Source organism: Diaporthe citri (assembly GCF_014595645.1).
Source record: "Diaporthe citri strain NFHF-8-4 chromosome Unknown scaffold_1, whole genome shotgun sequence".
NCBI lineage: Eukaryota > Fungi > Ascomycota > Sordariomycetes > Diaporthales > Diaporthaceae > Diaporthe > Diaporthe citri.
In genome coordinates, this window is record NW_025064846.1 from 5,546,037 (window position 1) to 5,564,896 (window position 18,860).

Below are 18,860 nucleotides of genomic sequence, written 5' to 3' on the forward strand. Positions count from 1 at the left end.
ATAATGCTTTAATGTAATTATAATTAAATTGCTTAATTAATGCAATTTAATTAAGAATAAGAAGTAATAGCTTGCTAATTATTATTAGCTATTTATTAATATTTTATTAATTTAATTAAATATCTTATTTTTAAATAATTTGCGCCTTTTATACTTAATTAATTAAAAGAAAGATAAAAAGGAAATTAGCTAAATTAGGAATTAAACTTAAAACTTCCTTACTTAAAGAGCTATTTTTTAAAAGTTATTATTCTTTTAATAAATCTTTATAAAAGCAATTAAATTAAAAGATAAATTATTAAGATAAATAAGGGTGTATTATTATTATATTACTTTATTATTTATTATAATAATAAAAAGGAATAATTATTTAATAAAGGTATGAATTAAATATTAAATATATATCTTACTTTTTTTTATTAAAGGATATAATTTATATAATAAGATTAAGGATAGTTTATTTAGGGAAGGAGATAATATGGATTTATAAATAGCGGGTAGGTAGTTGTTTATATAAGCAGCGTTGCAGCTTAAAATATTAAAGGCATTGCCCTTTAAGCATAATTAGCAACTAAGCAACCTACATACCCATATCATACAATCTATAGCGTTCCTTGTGATCGTTGTAGTGCTGTTTAGTGGGTTAGGTGCATAAAGAAGCACAACATCTTACGGGATAACCTGCTATAGGATGATCTCCTATGGGATGATGTCCTTCATCTCAAGTTCCACTCGAACGAGTCCTATCACAATCGTCCCATTAGCGGCTGGCAGCTCGCACCCTGGAGACATGACAGAGTTTACGTCAGAGGCGGTGGCTCTTATTAGTATTGTCCGTGGACCGACCAACTCAATTCAGAAGGGCGCACTGAGACCGCCCGTAGAGGGCACCAATTGACATGGTCTACGCCTTTGCTTCACGATACACTTGGATTGTCATCACAACTTTTATGCTTGTTAACAATACAAAAAGGGCATCAAGTCTGCACTCGTCCCTTGCATCAGATGCGTTAAAAATGCACAATCTTCAGCTGAAACCAATGCAACTATGGCAACCTCAGGCTCAGTCTCCATCACCCATGTGCCCGCAGATTGCGGCTCCGTTTACCCAGGAAAATCAAAGGCACCCAAGGCATTCCGAGATGTTGGCATCGTAGAAAAGCTACGAGAAGCTGGCGTTCCATCCATCTCAGAGCACCATGCCCTGGACTCACCCGCGTCTTACAAAATATCGACCTTCTCCCCGGGCCGTGCCCGCAACGGAGACGCCAGCATAGAAGTGTGCCGGAGCGTCTATCACACCCTCGCACAGAACCTCGGCGCCTCCCCGTCTACTCAACCCCCCTTCCAGCTCATCCTCGGCGGAGAATGCGGCATGTCCCCGGCCATCATGTCCGCCTTCTGGCATCACGCGGGCTCACAATCTCCGCCCTTGCGCGTCGGCCTCATCTACATCGACGCAGACACGGACTTTGCCTCGCCAACGGACCCCAACTCCACCGGTATCTTCGCAGGGATGAACATGACGCACCTGGTCCGAGGGCCTGGCGCGCTGCAGAGCATGGAGCAGTTCTCCCGGTCATCCGACGGCGGGCCCGTCTGCGACTCCTCCAACACGGTCCTGTTCGGGACCAACATGTCCTTTGCGGGGAACAAGCCCGAGGACTTCGCGTACCTGTTCGACAACGGCTACAAGGTCGTCAGCTCGGCCTCGGTGGCACACGCACCGGAGGAGCGCGCGGGGGAGACGCTGAGGTACCTCGAGGAGAAGGTCGATGTCATCATGGTGCATCTCGATGTGGACTCCGTCGATCCACGCATGTTCCCACTGGCGCATTTGCCGAACTACACGGGGGTCGGATTTGAGGAGATGATGCGAGCGTTGAGGGTCTTTGTCGGGAGTGACATGGTTGGAGGTCTCACAATTGCTGAGGTCAATCCGGATCATGACCCTGGATTAGGCATGGTGGAAAGGCTGACGGACCAGGTTGTAGGGATGTTGGCGGCGAGGAGTGGGAGGGCGGCGGGTGTCTGAAGTAACTGTCTCGAAAAGAACTATGCGTGCCTCTTGATACATCACCAACATACACCCCATGATTCGAGTCAGGTTTAAGGCCCTCTGCAAGTCACAACGCTGATTTTCTTAAGTGAATTTACTGGATTAATCGATAACATGGTTAACAAAAAAGTTAGAGTTTGAGTACTGGTCCTGCGTTACAAGTAATTCCGCACACTGGACTCATTCAGCACATTGACCTATGAAATCCGTCTAAGGAGCCCTCACCGTCTAGACCGGTTTTTCCCACTTTATGCTACAGAGTGTTTTGGATCATAGTGAATCGTTAAATTTGGAACGTGCTGATCAACTTTTTCGTTCAAATCTGCAGCTAATAATTTGCTATTTTCCTCGATCAAAAGTTCCTACTCCTCTTCTGCCCCTTCGATCACCAGTCTCTGCAAGTTCCCACGCTCACCATGGACAAGCTGCACATCGTCTGTGCCTAGCTCTTCAAAGTCGACACGAAATGTTGCTGTGGCTGTACGCAGGCTCTTTTTTACAATATTTCGGGCATTGTAACTTCCGATGGCAACATGAAAGACTTTGGAAGGCTCGATCTGGTAGGTCTGGTTTGGTCCAGGTACGAATGTCGCATGAAAACCTATTGTACGCCTCATAGAAATTTGTCTGTACGAGGATTTCGATTAGTCTGAGCACGGGAAATCATAATACCCTATACGACCCGAGACCCCAATAAGAAGGAAAACTATAAACCTAGCCGAAAGAAAAACAGGGACACTAACTTAGCTTCCTGTGAAGTGAACTCGGACCGGGTTCGTATGACGAAGCAATCGGCTTCAGCCACTGGTTCTTGCTCATAACCTTTCACGAACGCGGGGGAGCCTTCGCTAGAATCGACCTCCAGGAGTGTTCCCCCGATAGCCTTCCCCGTGGCATCAATTTTACCCGAGGTCACAAGCTTATAGTCAATGACTTCGGCCCCGGTGCCAGCCGGCAACCGCTCTTCATGACCTAGGATCCGAGCGTCAGCGTGTAAAATCTAGGGCGAGGAGAATTTCCGAAGGAAAAGTAGAAGGCACTGGTTGCCATCTCATGGCTCAACCAAAGCCAAGGAGAAGAAGGTATCTACTTTCTCCAGGGTCACCGTCCACGTCGTAAGTGCCACATATCGCATATAGTTTCTTGCTCAGGGTAAAGTAACCAATACCTTGCCCGCTGCTCACGCCCTTGACACTGGTGATGATGCGTATGGTTGAAATTTTGGAGATGCCGGGGGAAGACCCTGAGGAGCGGATGGTTGGAGCCTCGCTGAAGACCGCATAGGATTGCACTGTCCCAGACTTGTTGGCCACAGATGTAGTGAACGGGGGGCTATGAGACATTGCTTCTTCCCTGTCAAATGTTTCCGAAGAGCGGTAAATGACGACTCAAATGAACATCTGGAATGACAGCATAGTGCGCAATGACGGCGATGTTTTCAAAGCCCGTTAACAGTGCCCCGGGGCGCCACAGGAGGCAGGATAGAGGACACTACCAGAGGCTTCCGCCCTACTAATTACGCATGGGTGGAACTGAAAGAGGCCTCAGACGACAGAAATCTGGCTTTGATCTCCTTTGTCTACTTTACCAGCTAAACTTCTTTCAGTGATGCGCTAAGGCTGGTGTTGTCTGACAGCCCCTGCATACCGAAGAAGCTCTCTTTTTCTCCTTGGCCTTGGATTTGCAAGACTATCAACATGCATTCACGTAAACATGACAAATCAAAAATTAACCCCGACGATTTTAGATGAGGGTCTCAAACGACCGAAAAGCCACACCCCACGTAACACGGCTGCTGAGACAAGGCTTGAATGTTTTCGTCGTCGAGTCAACATCGTCTCTGAAGCTTGGAGTGTACTTCGCAAGCAGCATTCCAGTTTCCGCGCTGGAATTAGGAAGAAACTCTTGTATATCCATTTCCCCTGATGTTTGATGACTCTTTGTTGTTCACTTGCGAACAAGTCTGGCTCGATACTATTGCGCTGGCTAGAAATTATAACGTTTTCGTCTATAATGGCGTGGCATCTAGAGCTTGCTTGAGTATCACGGCAAAGGGCTCTTACAACAGTTATCTCTTAGTGAGAGCTTTCCCGGATCTGGAAAGGACAATTAGAAGCACATATTTCGACAGGCGATCGAGAATAACAATTACTCATTATTCACACGTTGAAGGTCATAAGCATGAGTAGAGATGCGCTCCTCGCTAGATACTCCTCACAGACTATATTACGCTCAGCAACAACTGTATCACCCTCACATATCATTGAAAGTACACCTGAAGTTTTAGAAAAGCAACAGTCAAGATAGTCAATGAGTATAATACTATTACGATCAAGAACAACTCTAGTGCTCATCAACGCTATGCTCTCTTCAACAAGCCCCCCAAGGTGACCAGCCGCGTTCAGAGCCAAATTTGGACCCATGTCTTCGCAACCGGCAACACTCCAAAGGGCAACACGGCCAAACTCTCGTAAGTTTCCTTCCGTTAGAATGAACCCTCGAGGACGAAACGGCACTAATTACTCGTAGCATATACACTTAGTACTATGCCATCGTAGGAACGTCCGTAGGGTCTCCTGCCGATGGTGTTGAGGTCGACGTCACCGAGGAGCGCCTGATCAATCTTGGCTCAACCAAGCCCACCGGCGAGGTGGTTCCCGCAACGACTCTAGGCCTTACCGTGAGCAACGACGCGCCATGGTTCCAGGACGGCACATTTCCAGATGGCGCATACGTGAAGTCGTTCGAGATCAAGACCAAGAATGACTTCACCATCGCCGAGGCGAAGAAGCGTGCGTGTTTTTCATGCCCGGAAAAGACAGAGACACAAGCTAACACTTCCTGCTCAGAGAAATACGTGATCGGTCTCGGTGGCGCCAAAGCTGGGTCCGGAAGCGTCGGGCCAGCTGCCACGTTCATGCCGGAGCCCAATATGGACTACCAGATCGAGCCGACCAACGTCTACTACCTGACCTTTGGCAGTTTCACTCCAGGTTCCCTCATCGATGTGGACAAGATCGGGTCGTTGTGCACCATCGACTACGGTGTTCTCAATGACGATGTCGTCGTCATCCACGACGGCCATGGCAACCTTGTCGTCCAGAACCAGTGAGGTCGAGAACCAACAAATTGAACGGCGACAGCACCCGGGACCGCACGTGGGGCGGGTTGGCGGCGCGGGCCGGGCGGCACGGATCCGGAGATCGGGGAAAGAACCTCGGAGGAAGAACAAAGAAGCAAGACTTGGTTGAGCTTGGAAGCCCGAGTACCTGAAGCCATCCCACCACTGCGCCTCCGCCAAGCTGATGGTGACGGACTGGTTTCTGTTGTCAGCTTTTATTTTCGCAAGAAACGATCCAACTTTGGAAATCCATGCCACACTGCAGGCCCTTCCGATTGAGAAGAACACTGGGTATTCCAAAGCCTCAGCTCAATGTCTGTTGCCGTTCCCCTCTGCGCCAAGCACACTTCATGTCCTGAGTCTTTGCCATCGGTGTCAATTCTGGATCCTAGAGAGTGATGGAGATGAACGCCAAGAATTATCATTCTAGTCTTTCCTACCCGATTAGCATCCCAAGTAGCGCTCGAGTCCACCTTAAATGACAGAATGATCGTACTTGGCGGACACCTGACCAAGTACGCCGCGGCCACCGTAGTAAACCGGAATGGAACGGTGATAGTGACTTTGATGACCTGGATATTTCCCCACCGGCTCATGTTGGTTTCGCCCAATCGAATACCCCCAGCCGGGATGTGCTACTACCTGAAAGGGAAACACGGAGAAGCCCGCGCCCGTCAGCCTATATTGAATCAACCATTCTATGGCTAAGGTGATGCCCCCCACTGACTATTCTCTACGGTGCGGGTGTCATTAAAGGCATATAGGTACCTGTTGAGCCGCTGCTTGAGTCTCCGTATTGCTGTGCGGCCACAAACACATCCTGACGTCTGTAACGGGAGGAGAAGTAAAAGCCTTGCCTTAGGCCACCTGCAGAAAGACCACCGGCAAACATGGGAGCAATTAAGTCAATGATAATTCTGGCCCATCTGGGACTCGTGACAGCCCAGACCGCCATCACGGTCAACCTCGGAACAACATATCAAACAATCGATGGATTTGGATTCTCGCAGGCGTTTGGCCGTGCCAAAGAGTTCGAGAACCTAGGAGATACAGCGGTCAGGAGGCAAGGGCTGAATTTCCTATTCAACACCACCACGGGCGCCGGCTTCTCCATCATCCGCAACCGCATCGGCTCTGGAGGGTCGGGTGATAGCATCCTGCCCACCAGCCCCGGGTCGCCGAGTGGAACTCCCGCGTACTCATGGAACAACGACGATTCCGGACAGGTTTGGCTGAGCCGGGAGGCCATGAATTACGGCGTTAAGACCATTTATGCCGACGCCTGGAGCGCGCCTGGGTTTATGAAGACCAACGGCGATCAGAGCAACGGGGGCTATCTGTGTGGGACGACGGGACATTCGTGCAGCTCTGGTGACTGGAGACAGGCCTACGCCAACTTCCTGGTCAAGTATGTCCAGTACTACAAGGATGCAGGAATTCCAGTCACCCATCTTGGCTTCTTGAACGAGCCAGACTATACGTGAGTATCCTCTTTCCCTCAACAAATAACAGGAGACGCCATAGGGGGAGGGATTTTGGGCGAGCCAGCAGAGAGCCATCTGCAGAAAATAGGCTTACACAGAGAGCAGAGTCAGCTACTCGTCGATGCTGATCAATGTCAACAATCCCGTTGAGGTGACGTCCTTCCTGCCCACCCTCGCCTCGACGCTGCAGTCGGCGGGGCTCGACACCCAGGTCAAGATCGCATGCTGCGACACGATCGGCTGGGCCAACGCCAAGACGGTGACAGGCCGCCTCATCTCGGCCGGTATGGAGAAGTACCTGGGGCTCCTGACCTCTCACATGTACACCGGCGACCCGAACTCGGCAATCACAGGCACGAAGCTGCCCGCCTGGATGACGGAGGGGGCGGACCTCAATAGCCGTTGGTGCACGACTTGGTACTCGAGTGGGGGCCTCTGCGAGGGACTTACGTGGGCGAACAAGGTCGCCACCGGAATCCTTGGTGCGAACCTCTCTGGTTATATCTACTGGCAAGGGCTCGAAGTCAATCAAGGCCAGGCGTCCAGCTACCTAGTGTATGTTTTCCACCGTTTTGTTTTATTCACAGCCTGTTGGTCTCCATCGCGATCGTTAACATGCTCCTCCATCCAGCGCCGTTCTCGACGGCGCGAATGCTATACCCTCCGGTCGCCTCTGGGCACTAGCCATGTGGTCACGGTTTATCCGACCGGGGGCTGTCCGCGTTGGCACTTCGGGGACCATCTCGAGCGTCGCTATCGGAGCCTTCAAGAACACAGACGGTTCTGTCGTCGTGGTCTTTACGAACTCGGGCGGATCAGCCCAGTCCGCCAAGGTCTCCTTCAATGGCTTCACCCCTTCAGCTGCGTCAGCCTGGCTCACTGATAATTCGCACTCTGTCGCTTCGACGGCTGCCACGCTTTCTGGCGGCGCTGTGACAGTCTCGCTTCCGGCTCGTTCTGTTGTGACGGTGAAGCTGACATAGGCGGCTGACATACGAGGCTCCCACAGGAAGCTGGCTAGCAATGGGGAGCAGCCTTGCCAGAGACACTAGATCCATCTGATGTTCTGTGGGGCTCTTGTAAACATTCTATCGAGATACAAGTACCTATTCAGCCACGACACACATGCAAAAACTGAGAATGTACCAGACAATCTTTTCAATTTGTGACCCGGCCAAAATCAGCTCCGCAGACACAATCAAGACGTTAAACACTAGGTGTAAAAGAACTATATCAACCCTGTTCCAATGCTAGGTGTACTATAGTGAGACAAGGTGGCAATGTGAAGCACATTCTCTGCTCATTCTGAGATGTTGTGCACCCAAAGCATAACATGTAGTTTGGCATTGTAAGGGATGTTAAAGCGTCCAATCTATGTTTGGCTTGATGCACAAAATCCTCAGCAGCTGATATCCAGCTCTGCCTCAAATATCTCATGAATCTTGGATAGCTCCTAATTGCCATGCAGCAGGAGGTCGTAGAATGGATATGACCTTGCACCCAAGACTCTAAGTTATGTGTATACTGCATCTCGATGTGACTTTGAACTTTGGCTTCAGGAATCGGTTGGGGATGCGAACTTTAGGCACCGGTATGGCTTAGAAAAGCTCACTGAAGCATGTAAGCTGCCTCCATCGTGTCTGCTGCACCCGGCCAGTGAGCCTGTTTCTACCAACACGCCTTCAATCACCACCTTGCTTGCCGAATCAAGTCAAAGCAGCACAGTCCAAAGTCATCAAGAGACACCTCAATTTCACTCGAGCTAGATTACCATCATGAACTCCTTCCCAATCCCATCCGTCTCCCAGCCGGACGAGCTCGTCCGCATGCAAGACATCAACGTGGACAGCACCTACCAGCTCCGCAACCCCTCCGACAACAATGCTGCGCTCTGGGTCAAGAACCTCCCCCCGGGCTGCAGCATCCGCCAGCTGATCCGAGCCATCATGAGTGTTGGCCCAACTGGACGGGTCCTCTTCAGCAAGATCCTCCCGCCGGAGCGCCCCGGCCAGCAGTGGGCGGCAAAGGTGGTCTTTGCCACCCGGGAGGAGGCCCAAAGACTGCGAGAGCTGGCTCAGAAGAACCAGTTCTTCATGGAGGGCCGCCTCATCTGGGCGGACTGGAACTGGGTCTTCTCGTCGTCTTTCCTGGCCCTTGAGCCTATCACCCGGGTTCTTATCATCGAGGGCCCCACCAGGTTCGTCAACATCTACAACCTCGATCGGATGTTCAAGAAGAAGCTCAAGAGGTTCGATACCGAGGAGGTGACCTTCCAAGAGCTCCCAACCGGAGCTGACGGTGTGCCCCGTGGGAGCATCGTCTGGCGCTTCGGAAGCTGGTACGACCAGGCAGAGACTGCTGTTCAGCAGCTGGAGGCAAAGTACACCGGCATCGTAGAGGTGCGATACGGCCTCGACCCCTGCGCCTTTCCTGCGCCAGATGATTTCATTCCGTGAGGTTGTGCTCAGTTTACACGGACATGAAAAAGAGATACCTCGAAAGCGACTGTATGTACGAATAAATGCTCTTGATATGCTTGTGGTCCCTTGAGGTGATTCTCGAAAGGAACAAGCCGAAGTTACGGCCTGTCATACCTCTCTCACATGCAAGTAGCCAAGAGGCTACCACAGCTTGGCCAAACAATGGGCCACTTGTTAGGTTGAGATAAGCTTCCTGCGGGTCAAGAGTTCACATTGGAACCAGTCAGATTGAGGCCTAGGAAAACGGGAGGAACGAAATCACGCTGGGCTTTTATTCAGCTCTACACCGCTACCAGTAGTCTACCACTGCCATGCTTGATGTAACAATACTTCAATCTCGGAACCTGGACGCTCATACGTGAATCCAGAACTGTTCGTCCAAAAGTCCAAGCATGCCTCAGATTGGCTGCCCAATTACCAAGCTTGATCTCAGGCCTGCTCCACTCGCGTACCGGTCCACTGTACTTTCATCATCTTAATCAACAGCGGTACTTCCACCTGACATATGACTTTATTCAATTCTTCGCGAGATGAGTTGAACTTCTCAAGACGACTCGGGTCCATAGAATGGCTGAGCAGTGGGTCTTGTGTAACTTGTTCCATGAGCTCTAGTGCCAGGCTGAGCAAAGCATTTGCCTGATTCACCGTCGGATCTCCAATCTGAAAAAGATGAAGCCTTCTTTGAAAGCGTTTGGAGAGCTTTCCAGACATCACCGTAACGCTGACCCGTTCGGATACCGATTCAGACGTGGTCAGATCCGCCGAGACACCGTCGGCTGGGACCAGCTGAGCATCGGGCAGCTGCTGTTGCTGTGCGCCTATCTGAGCAGGCTGTGAGGGCAGTGGGGCTTCGGGGGCTTCAATTGCCGTCTGTGCAGGATTGTCTTTCTGCTTCCCGTTCTGGTCCTGTCCCACTGCATCGTGGGTACGGGCCGACTGGGCAGGAGGTGATGACTGGGGCCCTTGATTTGGAACATATATCGACGAGGGAATTTCTAAGACCAGCTTTGCTGGTTGCTCAGAAGATGTCCGTGTGAAGAATTGATGGAACGCATCAAGAATTGCCGCTGGTCGAGACGCCTCTGTCTCAACATTTTCTGGTGACTGAATCCCATCTGTGCTCTGGGATACACTAGAAGCTGAAGGAGGCTTGGAGGGGCTGCGTGACGAGGCAGAAGTCGTTGAAGGCCGTTCGTGGTTGCTTGCATCTTCCGACTGCTGCGAGTGGCTTTCCGAGGCCCTTGGAGATTGCTCGCATTCATTTTCAGGTGATCGGTCGTCTGCAGCATCGGCCTGCCCGTGAGGCTGCTGGGGAGGAGGGCTTGACACAGGCGAGATGGGATCTGGTTCCAGTGACTCACAGAACTTCGAGAACACGATATCTCGATACACAGATTGAATTTGGTCGTCAGAAAGGCTCTCCATCTCTGGGACTCCGCGTCGGTATTTCGATATCTTGCTTTTCGTTAGGCCGTTATACGCGGCCCGAAAGTGAGGTTCCCAGTCTTGCACTCCTTTCAGCCTTGCTTCGATTAGCTCCTTGGCTTTCTTTAGGCATAGTTGTTCATAGCGGGGGTCGTTGAACATCTTGAAGGATTGGTGTTGTGAACAGCAGAGAAAGGCGTATCTGCTAAGTTGCTGGACGGTTATTAGAGTAAAATGTCTCTCTTGAGTACCAAAAGGAAGGTTAATTTTGTCGTACAAATTCTCATGCAACTGAAAGTGAATAAAGTCCTGGGTTGGTGTTGAAAACGGACATGATAGTGGAGGGTTCTTTCAACACATGTTGGTATGATGAGCCCCAACAGTTGTAAACACCCACCTGCGTGGGCAGGTACCATCCGCACTCGAGTAGCTGCTATTTCAAAGCTCACGCGGGTAGCTCTCCTGCCAGCTATCCGGTTGATTCTTCAGAGGGCAGGGACCACCGACCTGAGTTGTCTCATGCTTGCGGAGAAACAACAGCTCAGTTTTGGTTCATTGCTCAAGCTCTCAAAATGATGAAAAGCCTCGTTCCTTCCTTGTTCCACGTTAGCCAGTACTTGTGCGAAGCAGGAGCACTGCGTCATCGAGGAGGCGGTGTGAACAGCTCTGGCATACATTCACATTCAAGATCAGCAGGCCCTCCGTGTATCCATGAAGGTGATTTTATGTGTTCCGGATTACTGACTCCCATACTGGTCTGACCTGTTGTAAACTAGCTTCCATCACTATTCAGGGACGCTGGCAAGCGGCGTGCTATGAGCTTTGAGTTGAGACGTTTTCAAGCCGACCAAGACGGCCTTCCAGTTGCATGTGTGTAATGGCAGTGCTTTGCAAGACCGCACTGGATTCCAGAGTGCGTTTTAGAATTACCGTCCTTTGATACGAAGTGGCGCCTTACTTGCAATGCAGCACTTGTAACCGCTGTCTAGATCACCATGAAAGACTTGTGACTTGTAATGAGCCCAGCTTTCGGAGGGAACAATAACAGTATACCAGTGAGCCCTATACAGAATGCTCGATCCTCATTCTATTGTGCCAAGGATACGAACGCTAGTAGATCAAGGGAAAGTATTTCCCAAGGTAGACCAGAATGTAGCCATGCGGACAGTGGAATGTTATATCAGTCTCTCTTGATTCCGATGGCAGTTGGGCCAGAACCCGTGGTCTCCCCTCTTCGCACATGGTAACTTCAACACGAACTCGAGTCACCCAGAGCAGTCTTCCTCAAACTGACCCCTTAATTTTAACAAGACGCGCTGAATCATGCCTCCGTGGACCTCGTCGCTGATTGGAGGAGTCCGCCCGTGTCAGCACATAGGTCATCAGGCGGTGTTGTACCGTTTCTCCTTGCAACAAACACACTTCCTAGGGCAAATTTGTATTCGCAGAAGCCCAGAATATCTGTTAGTATTAAAATAAAATGGCAATCTTTTGTTCATTGCGCGACGGGCGGCAGTCATGATCCGGAAAGATTGAAATCTTGATCAGGCTTAGTGCAGTCCCATTCAAACCTTCATTTGAAAGTCGACGTTGACGGTTTGCTTTCAAAGTTGCCACGCATGTTGCGTGACAATGCCGAAAGTTAATACAGAGGGGCCCGGTGTAGCTGAGTCGAGTATTCTTCGGCGAAATCCTGCCACATGACGAACACCTCTTAAATTGCCCCTCCATCTCTCTGGTTCCCCATTCTCCCTTTGCCGAAATCCTGTCATGGTCGATTGTGCCATGGGAAACAACGCCCCCGATGCGAGCTTCGTGGCTAGACACAAGCCGTCTTTTCTAGTCCTGGCGTCCCAGGTCTCAGCTGCTTTCATCCATGGCATCGTCAAGGTCCTCGAGACAGGGGAGCGCCCTGTCCACCCCTTCCAGATCCTCCAGGTCCGGCTCTTCATCACCGGCATCAGCTGCACGTTATACCTGTGGTGCAGCGGCTTTCCTGACTTTTTTCTCGGGCCCAAGGATGTTCGCCCACTTCTGGTCATAAGGGCTGTCGGCGGAGTATGTGGAGCCATTGGATTTTATTGTATGAACTTGTGTCGAGTCTCTTGAGGTTTCCTCATCAGCTCGCTAACCGCGTCTTAGTTTCGATCATTTATCTAACTATTGCTCAGGCAACAGCATTAAACTTTCTCGCTCCGATGGGCGCGATGTTGATGTCGAGGTATTTCGACCATGGCACTTTCAGCCTTGCCGACAGAGCCGGCGCAGTGGTGGCCCTTGTAGGTGTTGTTCTGGTTGTGCAGCCGGACACCATCTTCCGGCCTACAGGGGCTCCAGCAGGGATTATATCTCGAAGGTCTCATGAGACGCCGAAACAATTGAAAGGGGTGGTTTGTGGACTAGTTGGCGTCGCTGGTGGTGTAGTGAGTTCATACATCAACATGAACTTATCTGGCTGCTCATTGTTACTGAGACTGATGAGTATTGCATTATTCTAGATTGCCCTGGCAACCATTCGTCGAATTGGACGTCGAGCACATCCTCTGATAAGCGTAAACTACTTTGCTTGGGCTGTCGTAATTGTCACTACAGCCCTCGGATTTTCCCAGCGTTTAACTTGGCCGACGAGCTCGAGGGATCTGGCATTACTGGTCTTAGTTGGAATTCTTGGCACATTTATGGTGGGTTAACAAGTATAACAGATCTGCTCAGCCAGATGGACACTAAATTCAGCGACAGGAATTCCTACTCACCGCCGGCATTTCGAGGGACACATCCTCTGCTGCCACCATTATGATCTATTCACAGGTTCTGTGGGCCGTGGCCCTTGATAGAATTTTCTGGCACATCAGTCTGAATGTGTGGAGTATTGTTGGTGTGGTTAGCGTCATTAGTAGCCTGACTTTGGTATCTTTGGTCAAGGAGGTGACAACCTCTCGTATGGTGGATGGAACGCAGTATGAAACCCTGCCTCGCACCAATGGAAGTACTTCAGATCTCGATCTAGAGAGTCTATGTGGGTCAGAAGACAGGGAGGAGACAGCTATGGATGATTCTTTGCATAATTAGCCAATGGAATTGTTCTATCCGCGTGACGTCGACCTCAGAATCTGAGGGAGTAGCCAGTGTGCTCTTTTAAACTGGGAGTACCTCTGGTCACATGGTGCTCCGCCTACCGCAGTGAAACTTCTAATGGGTTACTAATATTTCTAAATATCTCCACAGTGTATACGTGGACCAAGAGCGTAGATCTTGGATATCTCGGCAGACGGCCTTGTTCGCGTAACTGGCTGTCGAAAAGGAGAACCTGGCAATTCTGGACATTAACGATATAGACATCCGCGCCGGGCGATTTTCTTGGTTTACTGCAAATGGGGTAAATGTGATAGTAGAAGCCATTTGCCAGAAGAATACCAGGACCAATGACTGAATTATTGTGAACATATGGAAGACTTTGAAAAATGGATGAAGCCAGATGTATCGACTGGGTGGGATTGTTAATCGCAAGCGACTGAAAGGGCTGGAGGCCTAGAGGGTGGTCGCTGTTGTCAGCGCCTGTAGTGTATGACAGCATATGTGAAGTATTTCTGTTTTCTGAGGGGACATTTCTCGTCACCAAATCTGTGGCATGATAGCATGCTGTCTGAGGGCAAAAGCCCATCTTGACTTTGGCGTTCTACACCCCTCGAGAGTTATAGACCCCGTCAATGTTCTGAGCGATGTCCGGTGTGAGGCTTTATTGATAGGTTGACCACTTTCGCAGGCCCAAAAATGAAGGATCTTCGCAGCTAAGCGCGGATAAAGGGCCGCGCAAGCAACGGGAGGAGTCATCTCGCAGGTGATACGGCGAGGTCACGAGCTACCCAAAATAGGTGGGTTGCCCTCAATCAGAGACGAATCCTCATTCGCAGGATCTTCTGTAGCCTTTAACCAATTGCTGAACAGCCCCTAGAGAAGCACCCCGACCGGTGACGCTGTGTCACACCAGTGACATGGGTTGGCGCTTCAGGAAGCGGCGCAGCTGAGCTCCCTACTGGTCTTCTCTAGCAGACCTATATTCCCTCAAGGCTTCACTTCCACACATGAGGCTATGCAACACATTCAACCACACCGTCAGATTAAAGCAGGTCATTAACGAGCCTCTGAGATTCAAGGTCTGACCTGCGTTCCCAACTATACCCAGTGGTCAAATATGGATCCCGTCTCCATCCTCAGCATCGTTGGCGCAGCTCTCTCTGTGGCAAACGGGGTTACCAAAGCTATTGGAATGCTGAGCGAACTGAAGTCTCGATACCGCAATGTCCCGCTCCAACTATCGACGGTCATCGGCCAATTGTATATTGTACAAGCTGCGCTGGACCAGATTTCGTCTTGGGGCTCTAAGGATCTGTTTTGCGACCCACGATATCAACAGCTAGCAGCCCAGATTGGTACAGCGTTGGATTCCTTTCACCCGCTCATATCAGCTCTGCAGCAGCATCTCGACGAACTCGAGTCACACGAGGGTACCACTATAGCTAGAATGAAAAAGGTTTCCTTTCTTTGGAGTGAACAAGAACTCATGGCATATTCCAGCCTTCTCGACTGTCAAGTCAATGCACTCAGTCTTTTCCTCCAAGCCATTCAATGGTATGTATCAGGGCTCTCGAGACCTGTCTTCAAAGTTAACGACTTTTGTAGCAAAACTCTGGCAGACCAACAGAATCTCGTCAATGACGAAGATAGTCGAGCAATCTTGAAAAAAGCAAGAGATTACAGTGCCTCAATCATTGGGGTGTCCGATAGCAGGAGCACTCTTTCAGACTGCACTAATACCAACACCTTAGGCCTTGAATTCGACTTCGATGCCTCACTACTGGGATCGCAAGCCCACAGATCGGCCCATAGATCGAATCTGAGGCAACTAACCACAATAGCAAAGGTTCCTGAACCAGATGACCCATCACTGTACAGTGCCCAACAGCATCCCATGGAATTTCTGCAGGTTCCGCTTGAAGAGTCTTCATCTGCCTTTGAACTTTCTGGAAGTGATCTCCCCTTACTCGACTATGGCCATGATTCAAACTACCACAATGGAAGCCCGACCTCGGAAATCGACCGATATACCGTCCAATTTAGCCAGTCTCCCATAATAGGCAGCGACCAGATAGGTAGTCCTCACTGTCAGCCTCCTGGCACGGCGCATAAGAGCATCACAGCTCCACTTCCAGCGGACAAGGCTGTGGATATTATGAGCTCCGGCTTTAAGTCGCCTCGAAAGAGAGATGCTGCTTTAATGTTTCGCACACCTAGATCAACGTCGGCCAATGAAATATTAACACCCAAAAGCACCCTACTGCGCTCGCTGAGGAAGTATTGGCGCGCCCGAATGGCAAATCAACCGGCTAATGGCAGCGAAGCATGGGGTCCGCTAGCAGCCAAACGGAACACAATATTTCCTTCCTCTACTTGTACCCCAGTCAGGAAGCAGGAAGTAAAGATGTTGATATTGGGCTCGTCTGAAAGTGGCAAAACGACACTGTTGAAAGATATGAGGTTGTACACTGGAGGGGGCTACACCCGCGAAGAACGCATCTGTTTCGCGGAGATCAATCGCACAAACATTGTCCAGGGAATCCGAGTCGTCCTCGAGGCAATGGAATCGATGGAGATCCCGTTCCAGTACAAGAAGAATGAGCATCACGCAGGGATGATTCTCATGCAGGCGTCCCAGCCCAAGGCAGAATACCCGGCAGAGGTAGCGACATCAATTACGGAGCTATGGGCCGATTCCGGAGTTCGAGAAGCATTCAGAAGACGACACGAATACCAGCTGTGCGATAATGTGTCGTACTTTGCAAGCCATGTCCAGCGGCTGATCGCGCCCGGGTATGTGCCCAGCCAAGAAGACATTCTCAGAAGCAGGGTCAAAACGACTGGAGTCACAGAGACGTTGATACACCTGTACGACAAGATTTTACGAGTCTACAACGTGGGCGGAGTGAGGGGCGAGCGGAAGAAATGGATCCAAACTTTTGAGAACGTGGACAGCATTGTTTTTACGGTCGATGCTTCCGCCTACTGTCGGATGTTGTTTGAGGACGAAACGGTGAATCGTATGCAGGAGCAGCTCGATCTCTGGGAAAGCATTGCAAACAGTCGCTGGTTCACCAAAATCGACTTCGTGCTTGTGTTTACAAAGGCCGACTCGCTTCTGGAAACCATTGAGCTGTCTCCCATCTCTACGTACTTCCCCGATTTCGGAGAGCCCGTCGAGACTGGTGGTATAGCTCAGCTCATCGACTCATACCTAGCGTTTCTGGAGGGGCGATTCCTATCGCTCATGGTATCGGAAGAAGCTCGCCAGCGAACAAAAGTTGTCTTCGCTGACTTGGTCCACATTGAAGACAGAAACCCTGCCGGTCTTGTGCTCGAGAATTTGAAGCTAGATCATTGGCTAAGGTGTGAGACTTCTGTCTGACTTCCTTCTCAGGCCACATATCCTTCAGGGGCGGGAGGGGGACCTTGGCTTTTGGGGCATGGTTCGGGAACAGACGGCCTTATTTTTCCCCGAAGACCTTCTCGGCCGGAGCATGAGAGATCAGAAGTATTGGGAAAGCATGAAGGTACTGAGGTGGATGAGCCCCTGTTACAATGACCCAGCCTGTTTGGACCACTTTGAAGCCTGTGCCTGCAAATCACGACCTCAACATTCCACTGCCCGGTCCACAAGCCCTGCCCATTCATGGCAGTTTACCAGAGCGAATTGGGAAGCGGCTTCTTGGGAGCACTCAAGAGCATTGAATGGTTCGAAACGACCGGAGCCAAGTACATGGGGGTCAGCCCACTGTCATTTCGCGTATCGAGGTTTGTACCGCTCATTCAATCATGCAAGGTGCAAAATCAGGGCTGAAGTTTCTCATAGTACGCAACCGGCCACGACAGACCTCTATAGAAGGCAAGGCTGCTAGTCCGAGCTCTCGACAAGCTTTATGTTAGTATAGGACAGTGGACCACGAGGCCGGCGGCAAGCGAGATGAGCTGAAGGTCATGAAGGCATTTCTCGGTCGTGCACCCAGACGAGATACCCTTGCTCAAAGTCTGTGCCGCAAGCTAGGATCACACATGCAGCTCTGACCAGAGAATTCTTTTTTGTTTTTTATTTCTTGGGCCGCGCGTGGGGTCGGGGCCCAGGGGACAAAGGGGCGGCGGACTACACCTTGACGTAGCGCAGAGAAAGGGATGAGCCGGCCATAATCCTCTTTTGAGAACTCCCTGAGTCACAAACACATGAGGAAATCCAGCACATAATGGCCCTCATGTAGGATTCATTTCAAGTTTCTTTGGTTTGAAACCTAATAAGTCGAAGTCTTGTGTGTTCGGGGGCTATAGTGAAGCTCGATGCGTACACTTGAGCCGTTTCGTACCTTGGTATTGCTTCGAACATCCAGCCCAATTGCGCTTCAAATGCATGACGAAATTGCATTAAATCAGCAAGCAGCCTCGCAAAATATCAGATCTAATTACGATGTATGGGTTGAGAAGTGACGCCTTCGCATGAACAATCTGTCGATGGCGTGGGGTCCGCTCGGGTTGTTAGGAGCGTCCGGAGCCCGGGATGTATCCGCCTCCGCCATACCGATTTCAACGCCACGACGCCTGTTGGAGGTGTGATGGTGGCGGGGCTTAGCAAAAAACCTCGATCCATGGGCAAAACGTCGTCATATCGTCGTTTAGACTTTGAATTCGTGAGTGGTTCTGCTTCCCTATTTGGGCAAGTTGGGTTCGGACACAGTCGACATCTGACTGCGTGAGAATCGTGTGGTGGTGTCCGAGTCGACCACTTCACTCGTGAGCTCTCCAAAGGCGAGGTGATGAACTGATGGCTACCAGCATCGTATTATTGCTTCTTCCGACTTCAAGTTTGGGCAGTGCAGGGGAGGCCTATCTAGCCATAGGTTCGTTCGTGCGATCACGGGAGAAGATATTTCGGACGATCATCTAAACAAGGATCATTCATCTGCAGTCAGATTCGTGCGACACCCGAACCTCATGCTGGACGGCAAAATGCAAATGACCGCTGGCCCGCTGTACGAGCACCTGGTGTGTTACGCATGCTTTTATTTATGGTGTGAGCGATGGTTCCTTGAGCAATCTGCGGATTGATGACATCAGCCCGTGACGTCGTCTTGCCAAGACGGGGCCTATGCAGTACCTCACTTGATGAATCAGGCTACCAGTAGGAGGATTCCAAGCAGTCGGGGCCAAAACGTGTCTTCGGTGGGCTCGCGCCGATGGCCACCCGCTTGAAA

At 50.5% G+C, this 18,860-nt stretch overlaps 8 protein-coding genes across 8 annotated transcripts; 6 read left to right on the forward strand and 2 right to left on the reverse strand.

Annotated features, from left to right (window-relative positions):
• Positions 1–1,048: 1,048 nt before the first annotated feature.
• INS49_001490 (uncharacterized protein) lies at positions 1,049–2,035 on the forward strand (the record flags this gene model as incomplete). The annotated part of the gene is made up of 1 exon (XM_043162317.1): positions 1,049–2,035. The coding sequence occupies one exon, from the start codon at positions 1,049–1,051 to the stop codon at positions 2,033–2,035; it is 987 nt and encodes a 328-aa protein (XP_043030823.1).
• Positions 2,036–2,421: 386 nt separating this feature from the next.
• Positions 2,422–3,402, reverse strand: INS49_001491 (uncharacterized protein; the record flags this gene model as incomplete). The annotated part of the gene is made up of 3 exons (XM_043162318.1): positions 2,422–2,686; positions 2,803–3,031; positions 3,165–3,402. 3 exons carry the CDS (start codon positions 3,400–3,402, stop codon positions 2,422–2,424), a joined length of 732 nt encoding a protein of 243 aa, XP_043030824.1.
• Positions 3,403–4,480: 1,078 nt separating this feature from the next.
• INS49_001492 (uncharacterized protein) lies at positions 4,481–5,171 on the forward strand (the record flags this gene model as incomplete). The annotated part of the gene is made up of 3 exons (XM_043162319.1): positions 4,481–4,529; positions 4,630–4,851; positions 4,909–5,171. 3 exons carry the CDS (start codon positions 4,481–4,483, stop codon positions 5,169–5,171), a joined length of 534 nt encoding a protein of 177 aa, XP_043030825.1.
• An 899-nt stretch (positions 5,172–6,070) lies between these two features.
• On the forward strand, positions 6,071–7,647 carry INS49_001493 (uncharacterized protein; the record flags this gene model as incomplete). Its single annotated transcript, XM_043162320.1, has 3 exons — positions 6,071–6,660; positions 6,770–7,219; positions 7,296–7,647. 3 exons carry the CDS (start codon positions 6,071–6,073, stop codon positions 7,645–7,647), a joined length of 1,392 nt encoding a protein of 463 aa, XP_043030826.1.
• A 792-nt stretch (positions 7,648–8,439) lies between these two features.
• On the forward strand, positions 8,440–9,120 carry INS49_001494 (uncharacterized protein; the record flags this gene model as incomplete). Its single annotated transcript, XM_043162321.1, has 1 exon — positions 8,440–9,120. One exon carries the CDS (start codon positions 8,440–8,442, stop codon positions 9,118–9,120), a length of 681 nt encoding a protein of 226 aa, XP_043030827.1.
• Positions 9,121–9,573: 453 nt separating this feature from the next.
• INS49_001495 (uncharacterized protein) lies at positions 9,574–10,731 on the reverse strand (the record flags this gene model as incomplete). Its single annotated transcript, XM_043162322.1, has 1 exon — positions 9,574–10,731. One exon carries the CDS (start codon positions 10,729–10,731, stop codon positions 9,574–9,576), a length of 1,158 nt encoding a protein of 385 aa, XP_043030828.1.
• Positions 10,732–12,339: 1,608 nt separating this feature from the next.
• On the forward strand, positions 12,340–12,729 carry INS49_001496 (uncharacterized protein; the record flags this gene model as incomplete). The annotated part of the gene is made up of 2 exons (XM_043162323.1): positions 12,340–12,627; positions 12,712–12,729. 2 exons carry the CDS (start codon positions 12,340–12,342, stop codon positions 12,727–12,729), a joined length of 306 nt encoding a protein of 101 aa, XP_043030829.1.
• Positions 12,730–16,099: 3,370 nt separating this feature from the next.
• On the forward strand, positions 16,100–17,029 carry INS49_001497 (uncharacterized protein; the record flags this gene model as incomplete). The annotated part of the gene is made up of 1 exon (XM_043162324.1): positions 16,100–17,029. The coding sequence occupies one exon, from the start codon at positions 16,100–16,102 to the stop codon at positions 17,027–17,029; it is 930 nt and encodes a 309-aa protein (XP_043030830.1).
• Positions 17,030–18,860: the final 1,831 nt, after the last annotated feature.